The sequence below is a fragment of the Oratosquilla oratoria genome, chromosome 44 (genome assembly GCF_046742065.1).
Source record: "Oratosquilla oratoria isolate Oo_2021 chromosome 44, ASM4674206v1, whole genome shotgun sequence".
Classification (NCBI taxonomy): Eukaryota; Metazoa; Arthropoda; class Malacostraca; order Stomatopoda; family Squillidae; genus Oratosquilla; species Oratosquilla oratoria.
Window position 1 is genome coordinate 12,164,804 of NC_134820.1, and position 12,205 is coordinate 12,177,008.

At 40.3% G+C, this 12,205-nt stretch overlaps 1 protein-coding gene across 5 annotated transcripts in view; it reads left to right on the plus strand.

The window, feature by feature from the left end:
* Window positions 1-12,205, plus strand: part of Daao1 (D-amino acid oxidase 1) — an 87,975-nt gene that overhangs the window by 46,855 nt on the left and 28,915 nt on the right. For all 5 annotated transcript variants that reach the window (XM_076180174.1, XM_076180176.1, XM_076180173.1 and 2 more), the window contains exons 4-5: window positions 153-298; window positions 11,001-11,157. In XM_076180174.1, coding sequence (XP_076036289.1) covers window positions 153-298; window positions 11,001-11,157 — 303 coding nt within the window. The remainder of the gene's footprint in view (window positions 1-152; window positions 299-11,000; window positions 11,158-12,205) is intronic.

The window sequence follows — 12,205 nt, forward strand, 5'->3', positions numbered from 1 at the left end:
GCAGATTCCATCATTGGTCTATACTGGATTCTATATTGGTACAAATAACCTGTTTTATAGAGAAGGAAGTGATATTGCATATGTTAGTGGAAGTTAGTAGTTGATACTACACTTGAATTCTTGTACTTTTTTTTTTATCTTCTGTTTCATAGAATGCCTACTTGGAATCAGTTTTGGATGAATTCAGACCCTGCACCAAAGAGGAATTGGAGATATATCCAGGAGATTGGAAATATGGGAGTTTCTACAAGACTATCCTTATTGAAAATCGTCGGTACCTCCCATATTTAACAGAAAAGTAAGTCCTTATGGTTTGCTCACATGATTCTTCTCATTTATCATCAGCTCAGTGAGGAATACTATTCCACATAGACCCTACATGATATATATATATATATATATATATATATATATATATATATATATATATATATATATATATATATATATATATATATATATATATATATATATATTTAATATTTACATACTACAGGGTTTCTGTGCTTGGGGACAGTATCATGCCAGAGAGATGAAGTCATAGATATGGTAATGGAGAGACTTAAGGAGGCCAGTGAATCATAAAGAATGTTGCATGAATTAAGCCATAGGGCTTTCACTAATGTTACCAAAATATTCTATTTGTCTATATACCAGGGGCTTCTTCCCCCATTGTAAGGGAGGTAGTCAGTCAAGGCATGCACCCACCACCATCCATTTCACTCCCATCCATCACCCTGGTTTCCCTCTCATCTTAGCTCCTCATGGATGAAGGGTCATCCTTGTCTTCCACCCACTGCCTGGCTCAGAAGCAAAGCAGTAAGACACAGCATATCCACAGCAGGGCTGCCTCGCTTACTCTACGACCCTCCCTCCTCATCCCCTCATGCAGATATTAGGGAAGATGGAGAGAAGTCCATTTGGGCTGGCTCAAAATATCATCCATACCTTATTCTTCACTCACCCCTATCCCCTGCCTTCTCCTATCCCTGCCTAACAGACAATCTCCTCTTGCTCAAAGCCCCTTTCACCTCATCCATCCATGTCATCCTTGGTTGTCCCCTCAAATTCACTCCATCCATCTCTGCTTTTCACTCTTTTTGCTAATCATTCTTTACTCATTCTTACCATTTGCCCAAACCATCCCAATAATTATTCATCAGCCCTATCTGCCAGCTCCTTTTCTACCCTTACTCTCCTTCTCACTTCATTTCTCACACAATCCTTGTAGCCCCTACTATATTTCTCAGACACTTCGTCTCAGACAAATTTAAACTTAACCTTTTTGCCTCTCTTAAATTCCATGTCTCCACCCCATACAATGGGCCCCATTTTATGTTAAGCCAGTGTGTTCTGTTAAGGCTTCTATTTAGCATGATAGATGCTCAAACAAGGGCACGCATTAGATATGTAAAAAGTTTCCTGATTCCTTTTCTGCTTCACCAAGAAGTGAATCATATGAATGGCAACATTCTATTTACATTTTTATCTTTCGGCATAATGTTTTTTCTTAAAATTTTGAATAGTGTTTGCACACACCATTTCCTTATCTAAATTATTCCAGGTATCCAGTACTCTATGTGGGAAGCTATTTTTTTCAGATCTCTTCCATAGTTATCCTTTTTGAGTTTCTTTTCTTGTCCTCTTGTTTTTCCATTGTCCCATTTTAATAAATCATTCCTATCTAGGATTTCCATTCCTTTCATGATTCTATAAATAGAGCAGATCTCCTCTTTCTTTTCTTTGTTCCAGAGTTGGTAATTCCAATTTAGACAATCTTTGTTCATATGTTAATTTGGAGAGAGTTGGTGCCAACTTTGTCATTGCTCTTTGTATTCTTCCTAATTTCTTTATATTCTTTTTAGTACTGGGTGTCCATAGTGTTACTGCATACTCCAGTTTTGGTCATATTAGTGTAACTAATATTTATTTAATCATTTCCTCATCTGAGTAGTCAAATGTCACTTTCATTGACCTTAATAGGTTGAAGGTTTCTCTGACTATTTTACCGATATGTTTGTCTGCTGTCATGTCTTTGCTGATTATTACTCCAAGTTCTCTTTCCGAGTTCACTTTTTTGACTTCTTCACCAATTTTATAATTTCTTGATATTCTATTTTTACTTTTTCCAAACTCCATTATACTACACTTCTTGATATTGAAGTTCACTTCCCACTTTTGAATCCTTTTCCAGATTTTGTCTAGGTCTAACTGTAATGATTCACAATCCTCCTCTGTTCTTACTTTCTTTGGTATTTTTGCATCATCTGCAAAGAAATTCATATAACACTCCACTCCTCATTTATATATATGGCAAACATGATTGGAGCCAGTACTGAACCTTGCGGGACACCATTTATATAGGCACATGAGTGATGCACATGAGTGGCACATGGCACCCAACATATAATTATTTTATAGAAACTTTCCTATTTGCCTGAACTCACACATGCCTCTGACTTTTTATTATGCAAGAGCAAGGTTTACAAAGATTATTTGTCAGATTCTCTGGTCCCAGGCTTCTTGGCAATACTTCAGGGCACCTTTTTCCTTTATGTATCACCAAGGCTGGCATTGGTGCAAAGATGAATCCTTGTTGGTTTAACAAAAATTGTAAAATTGCAAAAAAGGCCAGGGAGGTGGCTTCAGGAAAATGGAGAAAGAAAAGAAGCAATAAAATAAAAGAAGCTTACAAACAAGATAGGAATGACTTTACCAGAATTCACAGAAAACAATTTTGAAAGAGGTGTGGTAGATAAATGCAAAGATAAACCAAAACCATTTCACAGGTCTATACATACATACATATACCAAGGCTTTTTCCCCCTTACAAGGGAGGTAGCCAAAAAAAAAAAGGCATAAAAATCATTCCCACCCATTCCATCCCTAAAAATACTCCACTCCCCTCCACCCTCCCTCCCATCTTAGCACCTCCTGGGCCAGAGGCAGTGTTGCAAGTCACAGCACATCCACAGCAAGGCCGCTGTGGTTCATAAATGGGAAATTGAGGCACAGGGAAGAAATCACCAAGTTTATAGTAGATGGTGAGGCCCTTGAACAGGCCTTAGCTCAGGCAGAAATAATGAATGAAGGTATCCAATTGGTCTTCACAAAAGAGTGCAACTTTTTGGAGAAAAATGAGGGGAGCAAAATACCAGGTTTAGAAGATATAAATGTAGAAGTGAGGGAAGCGCTCAATCATCTAGGAACATTGGATGTGACCAAAGCCTCAGGACCTGATGGGACCTTAAATTGGATACTTAAAGAATGTAGGGAACAACTAGCAGACAAGATCCACAGTCTTATTACATGTTCAGTGAAAGAAGTCATTGTGCCACTTGATTGGAAAAGGGCAGATGTAGTGCCAATTCACAAAGGTGGAAACAAGGAAACACCACTAAATTATAGGACAGTATCACTAACCATTACAATAGTGAAATTATGTGAAAGGATTGTGAAAGATTGATGGACCAAATATCTTGAAAAGATGAACATTCTGACAGAGAGTCAGTTTTGCTTCAAATCTGGAAGATCATGTGTGTCAGACCTTTTAAGCTTTTACTCTAGAGTGTTTGAGATGAAATGCCTGAGAAGTATGATAGGGGTTACCAGGCTAGATAGAGTGAGAAATGAGGAGGTGAGGAGGAGAACAGGGGTGGAAAGGGAGTTGGGAGATAGGGTTGATGAAAGAGTATTGGGATGGTTTGGACATATGGAATGAATGAGTGAAGAAAGATTAGTAAAAGAGGTGTGGAAGGCAGAGGTGGAAGGAGTGAACATGAGGGGGCAACCTAGGATGAGATGGATGGATGGGGTAAAAAGGGTATTGGGAAAGAGGGGAATGTCTGTTGAGGAAGGATGGGAGAGGACAGAAGATAGGGGTGAATGGAGAAGGGTTGTGTATGGATGATGCTGTGATGCATGAGGGGAAGTGGGTGAGGGAGTATGTATGAGAAATAAATTGATGCAGCCCAAAGGGATTTCTCCCCGTCTTCACCTTTTCTGCATGAGGGGATGGAGAGGGGGGTTGCCAAATTAATGAAGCAGCCTTGCTGTGGATGTGCTGTGTCTTGTGACACTGCTTCTGACCCAGGGCAGTGGACAAGATACAGGGATGACCCGTCATCCAGGAGGTGCCAAGATAAGAGGGAGGGAAGAGGGGAGTGGAGTATGTAGGGGATGGAATGGGTGGGAGTGGTTTTTATGCCTTTGTCTTTTGGCTACCTCCCTTGTAAGGGGAAAAAAGCCTTTGGTATATATATATATATATATATATATATATATATATGTGTGTGTGTGTGTGTGTGTGTACTCTAAAGTGATTGATGTGCTGCAAGAGAGAGAGAGGGGTGGGTGGACTGTGTGTACCTGGACATAGAGAAGGCATTTAATAAAGTATCTCAGAGTTTACTTATGTGGAAATTAGAGCATGTTGGAGGACTGAGAAGCAAACTATTAGAATGAATTAAAGACTTTTTGAAGGAAAGATACATGAGGACAGTAGTAAAGGACAAAATGTCAAACTGGAGAGGAGTAATGAGCGAGCAGAGTACCACAAGGTTCAGTAGTTGCATCGATAATGTTTCTTGTTTATGTTAATGACATAATGGAAGGAACAGCAATCTATGCCAACATGTTTGCAGATGATGCAAAAATTGTGAGAAGAGTGAAAAATGAGGACAGTAGAATATTGCAAAAAGATCAAGATACTATTTTTGTATGGAGCCAAGAATAGGAAATGAAGTTCATTACCAAAATATGGAAAGTATTGGAAATGGGCAATAGCAGCAAATGGTCATCCTTAAACTATTCCTTGGGAAGCAAGCACATTACAAAAGCATAAGAAGAGAAAGACTTGGGAGTGTTGATAAAAGACAACCTATCACCTGACAGAAATATCGGCAGGATTGTGGGACTACTGGAGAAGATTAAAGTGGCATTCCATTATATGGATGAAGAGATGATGAAAAAATCCATTGAAACCCTGATATGTCCAAGACTGGAATATGCTTCATTAGTATGGTCCCCGCACAGAGTGAAGGATTGAGAGAATACAAAGAGCAGTAACCAAACTGGTCCCCAACCTAGCAGATAAACCATATGGGGAAAGACTAAAAGCACTAGGTCTACCAACCTTGAAAGATTGAAGAGAAAGAGGTAACATGATTACAGTGTTCGGGTCACTAAAGGGGATAGATTGCACTGATAGAAGAGATCTCCTGATTAAAGGTCATGGAAGTAAATTAAGAAAGACTACATGTCGAAAGGATGTAAAGAAATACAGTTTTCCATATAGATGTATAAATCTGTGGAATAGCTTAGAAGGGGATATAGCCCAAGCTCAAGCAATACATGAGTTCAAATCTAAATATAATTGAAAATCAAAGATATAGATTAAGTTGGAACTGTACATGAATTTAGGGAATTAGGGAATAGGAGATGGGATCCAATGAGTGTTGCTCCTTTCCTGTATACTACAATTAGGTAAGTACATAGTGATGTGGCAGAAGTTGGTGCAGTTATGTACCGTATTTTCCGGCTTAAAATGTGCATCGGGTTATAATGCGCACCCATGCACTTCATAATCTCAGTACACAGATAGCGCACACAGACATATAACGCACAAGCCAGGAAAAGTCACTGGTGGCTAAAGCTCGTGAACTGCATGTATGCGACTCCTGCTTGCGTTGGTCCATTGTTTTGTGGGAAATTTGAGCCATGAAAAGTTTATTGAATACAAAATGTACATGAAAAATTTCGGATTTTTACAGAAAAATTGTAATTTACTATCCTGAGGGAACAATTCATCTTACAAGTTTTTATCACCGTGTACAAGTTTTTATCGCCATGCAGCAACAAACTATGTTTCGGTTCATAAGTGTCTTTACTGAAGTGACGTTTAGTTTAACAAACTCTCGCAAGAGGGTGTTTAGTGTAGGCTAGATTGGCAATAGAACTGTCAATCTCGGCCCTGATCTAGCATATTCCGGGTGAGCTAAAACGGCCAACGTTCATGATGTTGGTACCAGTGCTGTTTTACGAATCCCAAATATTTGCATAGACTACGATAATTAATATTAGTAAAAATAAACCAATGAAATAACGGTGATTAATTATTTAGTATCATGTGAACGAGGTTTCATGGAGAAGTATTTTTCATTGGCTAAAGCCACCGCTGGGAAATCTGTTGATTTGTCACTAAATTAAGTGTCAGTTTAGGCATCAATCAGGACACAACTAAGAAAAAGTCGGAACTACATGTACCGGTATATGACTCATGTTGTGCGTTGGTCCCTTATTACTTTGTAGCTTAAATAATTTGTAGGAAATATGATCTAAAAAAGTTTATTGAAAGTAAAATATACAGAAAATTTTGGGATTTTTACAGAAAATGTTCATTTTATCTTGAGGAAATAATTCGTCTTTACCATTTTTTATTTAATACTGAAACAAACTACAGACTGTTTCGTTTTAGCTTTGAACCTGCAATGACAGTGGTGAAATAGGACAGTCATCGAGGTGACGTTTAGTTAATATAACTCCCGAAAGAGGGTGTTGTAGTCAGGTGTTTGACACGAGTTTATGAACGGCCGCAACGGAATTTGTACCATACCTAAAGTGAAGCAACAAAGCCAACATAAAAATTCAAACTAGGATGCTGTGAACATGGGCAAGTATCATGAATTTTGATAATGTTTCATGGTGTTTAGGCCTATTTAAACAAAAAAATAAGATTCGATAGATACGTACCTATACCAAATATTTATATAGCCCATGCTGGCGTATTCTTTCATGTCACCATGGCTGTTCTTCTTGTTCTCACGGAACGTCACGGAGAAGTGTGCCATCCCGACTTTGTGACGGCCAACATCGTCACGTTGTTGTGAAAAAAATTACACACACAGCCGCAGAATTATCGTAGGCCGTAGATATTGCGCACCACCGGATAACGCGCATCCCCCATTTTTAGGCCCTTCCAACGGAAAAAAGTCGCGCACTATACACCGGAAAATACGGTAAGTCATGGAATGCTATGAAAGAGGTATTTGTTCAGCAGTGGGCTAAGGATGGCTGATTGATGGACACACACATATTACATATATTACAACCTCCAAATTCTATATTTCACCAGCTCCACTACACATTAGCCTAAGAAATAACTTCCAAGACAAGAACTAAACTGGCTCAATTGTGCTCAGGTCACCATGTATTACAGTAAAACAGTACAAAATTGACCTGACAACAAACTACATTTGCTCCAGGTGCAACCACCTTACAGAAGACATGTAGCACTTCATTCTATATAGCCCTACTCTCACACAGTCCAGACAACACAAAATATCTTTTCTGAGTTTTTAGTGGGCCAAAGGTGTGATTGTGCCCAGTTACCTGGGGTCTGCAAGTCTCCTGCAAAAGAAATCTAGAGCAATAGATTTATTGACTGATCCATTTCCACCACTTTTAATCTTTGGCCTCATGTCGCTTCTATTCAGTTTTACTCCAGTGTACTCTCTGTTTCTTTAGTCAATCCATCCTTTTCCCCAGGTCTCTCCTGCAGGAGACCCATGGCTCCCAGATAACTGGCATCAGCAATTGGATTGGCCCACAAGTCACTCAAGAAAGAGCTACTGGTAATGTGTTGTTGTCAAGGGAAGGCTAGAGTTGGGCAATGCAAGATAAGAATTTTGGTATCCTGTGTGTGGTGATTGCTTCTAGGGCAATTGAGGAGCCTGCAAGATGCAATACCACAGAAGAAGAAGATATCATCATGACAGCCCAAAAATATCTCCGATTATACATACATATATACCAAGGCTTTTTCCCCATTACTAGGGAGGTAGCCAAAAAAGGAAAAGGCATAAAATCATTCCCACCCATTCCATCCCCTGAAAACACTCCACACCCCTCCACCCTCCCTCCCATCTTAGCGCCTCCTAGATGACGGGTCATCCCTGCACCCTGTCCACTGCCCTGGGTCAGAAGCAGTGTCGCAAGACACAGCACATCCACAGCAAGGCCACTTCATTAAATCGGCGACCCCCCCTCTCCGTCCCCCCATATAAAGGAGAGGACGGGGAGAAATCCCTTCAGGCTGCGTCAAAATTTTGCTCACACACACTACCTCACCCCCCATCCCCCCATCCATTCCACCTCATGCATCACAACATCTTTCATATACAACCATTCTCCATTCACCCCTGTCTTCTGTCCTCTCCTGTCCTTCCTCAACAGACATTCCCCTCTTCCCTAAAGCCCCCTTCATCCCATCCATCCATCTCATCCTAGGACGTCCCCTCATGTTCACTCCCTCCACATCTGCCTTCCATACCTCCTTTACTAGTCTTTCTTCACTCATTCTTTCCATGTGTCCAAACCATCCTAATATTCTTTCATCAACCCTATCTCTCAACTCCCTTTCCACCCCTGTTCTCCTCCTCACCTCCTCATTTCTCACTCTATCCAGCCTAGTAACCCCCATCATACTTCTCAGACACTTCATCTCAAACACATTCAAGCTCCTTTTCTCTTCCTCTCTTATGTTCCATGTTTCTGCTCCATACAGTGCTGTTGGCACAATCACTCCTTCATACAGTCTCCTCTTAGCATCCATTCCCAAATTTCTATTCCTCATTACACTTTTTAATCCACCAAGGCATTTACTCGCTTCTCTCAATCTACATTCTACCTCCACCTTCACTCCACCTTTTCCTGTCACATTTGCACCCAAGTATCTAAAACTATCCACTTCCTCCAGTTGCTCTCCCTTAATGCTCACTTCCAGATTACTGCCACTTTCACCCCTTGTACATCTCATCACCTTACTTTTACCCACATTTATCTTCAGCTTTCTTCTATCACACACTCTCCCAAACTCTGTCACCAACTTCCTCAATCCCTCCTCCGATCCTGCCACAAGCGCAGTGTCGTCCACAAACAACAGCTGGCTCACCTCCCACTTTTCTCCATTTTCCTTAACCATCTCCAATCCCTGACCCACTACCCTTGCATTTACCTCTCGCACTACCCCATCCATGTATAAGTTGAACAGCCAGGGCAACATAATGCATCCTAGACGAAGTCCCACCTTTACCTCAAACCACTCACTCTCTCCATTTGTAATCCTGACACAAGCTCTACTACTCTCATAAAAACTCTTGACAGCTCCCGGCTTTCCTCCTATCCCGTATATCCGCATAACCTCCCACAGTGCCTTTCTGCCTACCCTGTCATAAGCATTTTCCAGATCCATAAAGGCCCAGAAAACATCCTTCCCCTTTCCTATAGCTTTTTCACATATTTGTCTTACCACAAAAATCTGATCTACACAACCTCTACCTGTCCTAAATCCACACTGTTCTTCACCAATTACTCCCTCTGTTCCTCTCCTAATCCTCTCAATCAAGATCCTCCCATAAGCCTTCCCAACTACACTTAACAAGCTAATCCCTCTGAAACTACTACATTCACACTTGTCCCCCTTTCCCTTGTAAAGTGGAACTATACAGGCACTCCTCCAGTCCTCCGGCACTCTACCTTCTCTCCAGCAAACATTAAATAACCTCACCAACCAGTCCACCATCACTGTACCTCCCTTTTTCAGACATTCTGCATGGCATCCATCCAGACCAGGTACCTTACCTGCTTTCATCATCTTAACTGCTGCCTTCACTTCATCCTTCCCTATTTCTCCTCCATTTTCCTCACTCATCACTCTAATTTTCTTAGCATTTCCCACTGCAGCTATCTTTCCCTCCTTATCCTCCTTCACATTTAGCAACTCCCTAAAATATTCTGCCCATCTTCCCCTTACTACCTTCTCTTCCATTATCATCTCTCCATCTGCCCTTTTACCTTTTCTTCTTTACTTGATTCACCTCCTCCTCCTGTCTTAATTTCTTTCCGAAACATCTTTTTATTACTTTAAAAAATTTCCGTCGTACTCTTACCCCATTTTACATCTGCTCTCCTCTTTGCCTCCTTTATCTTTTTCTTTACTTCTCTTTTCTTTTCTTTGTATGTCTCATATGACTCCCTCGTCCTATTTTGTAACCAAACTGTGTAAGCTCGCTTCTTCTCTTCTCCAACCTTCTTTGTTTCCTCATCCCACCATTCACTACCCTTCCTTCTATATCCTCCTGTCCTTCTTGTTCCACACTCTTTGCACACTTTGTGACTCCCTCCTTGAACCATCCCCATTCCTCCTCCACACCTACCTCTACTCTATCCTTCACTCCCTCCCACTCCTCCTTCAGCTTCTTCTTGTACTCCAAATCCTGTTCCTCTTCATTTAAAGAGTTCACTCTAAGCACCTCCCTACCTTTTGTCCCTTTCCTCTTTCTCCATCTGTCCTCCATTCTCAACTTACCTTCCACCAGAAAATGATCTGATATTCCCCCACCCTCTCCCCTTAGCACATGTACATCCTTAACTCTTCCTATCATAATCCTATTTACCACTACATAGTCCATTAAAGCTCTATCTACCACCCTTCCCTCCACCACCCTCTCCCATGTGTACTTATGCTTGACTCTCTTCCGAAACACTGTATTTGCTATCATCAACTCTCTTTCTAGACACATTTCCACCATCAACTCTCCACTACAATTTTTTCCTGGAACTCCACATTTCCCAACCACTCCATCAATTGGATCCTTTCCTACCCTAGCATTAAGGTCTCCCAGTACTATTACATTTACACTTCTCCCTAAACCCTCTATGCACTCATTTAAATCTATCCAAAAGGCCTCCCTTTCTTCTACACTCTTCTCACTGCCAGGCCCATATGCACTTACAAAGACCCACACCTCCTTTCCCAGTTTCACCTTCATCCGATTATAATTATATTAATTAAAAATAATGATATTCAACAGTGGTATATTTCATTGCTTCATTATACTTTCTTTTACACAAATTCATCTTGTATTGTCCTTCAGTTATCAAATATTAATGAAAATTGTACACGTATTCATGAATAATTGTGGAATTGTTTAACACAACAGATTCAAATCTAGAGGAGGAGTGATAGAACAGCACTGCCTAGAGAGTTTAGATGAATTAGGAAAGGATTTTGATGTGATCTGCAACTGTTCAGGGTTTGGAGCACGTGAGCTTTGCAATGACATCACTGTCCTCCCAATGAGAGGTCAGGTATTCAAGGTAAGAGAATAATGTTCCTAAATTGTTAGTGTTATTGTTATTCATTATTGAATATGATAAAAATTATGTATTTAATTTGAATTAACCCATAATGAACCCTACTAATTTTGGTCCTTTGTCTATCATGAATTTTCCTAGTAACTCATAAGTCACAACCATCTGTCACTACAATGATGATTGCTCCAGTAGTGGTGGTCAACAACAGCTTTCATTCAGGACATTTTGAATTGCTATCAGAATGGATTAGGAAGTGCCTCCTCATTTTACCCAAAGAAGTCTGTGTGGACCTGGCATGTGGTCTATGGCCTCTTCCATGGCTGTAAGAAATTTTCATGAATGTATTAAACACTGATTGCACCACTTGCATGGAATCACAATAGCCTGAGCACCTTTACTAACATATGCATGTGACTTGTAGCTAAAGTATGTCAAGAAGGGTCAAACAAATGGTGAGCTAACTAGGGCAGTTAACCAGGGCTCCCCAGTTACCCAGCCCTTGTTTTATTAATAGTGTACATTAGGTGAAAATAAAACTAAATATAGAATAATTGAAAAAACATGGATTCTTATTTAGTAATACATTTGGTCAAAGAAAATCATCAATCACCAATCCATCACCCATTAATCCATGGCTCTTGGGTAACTAGCAACAGCAACTGGATTAGCCCATAAGTCATTCAAGGAAGAAATATTGTTGTGGCTTCCATGTGATGGTTACATCTGGGGCAATTTGTTTCTATGGCCAGACCTATTGTGTTGGTATTGTTTTAGTGTTGGATGGTGACCTGAATGGAGTTGTGTTAATGTGGTTATTGTTTCTCATGGGAGAGGTTTTTCAGTGGGGCAAATATAAAAGAAAAATATGTATTTTGTACATTAGGTTTTTTTTCTTTCTTAGGAATATCCCCTTTTGGGGCTCCAGGTAGTAGGACTCCTAATCCCATCCCCCGTCCCTTTTTTGTCGCCTTTTACAACTCAAGTGGAAATACTTGGTGGCACTATTCTTTTGCCCCCACCACAGAGAGGTACAAAGTAAAGAAAAAGGAAG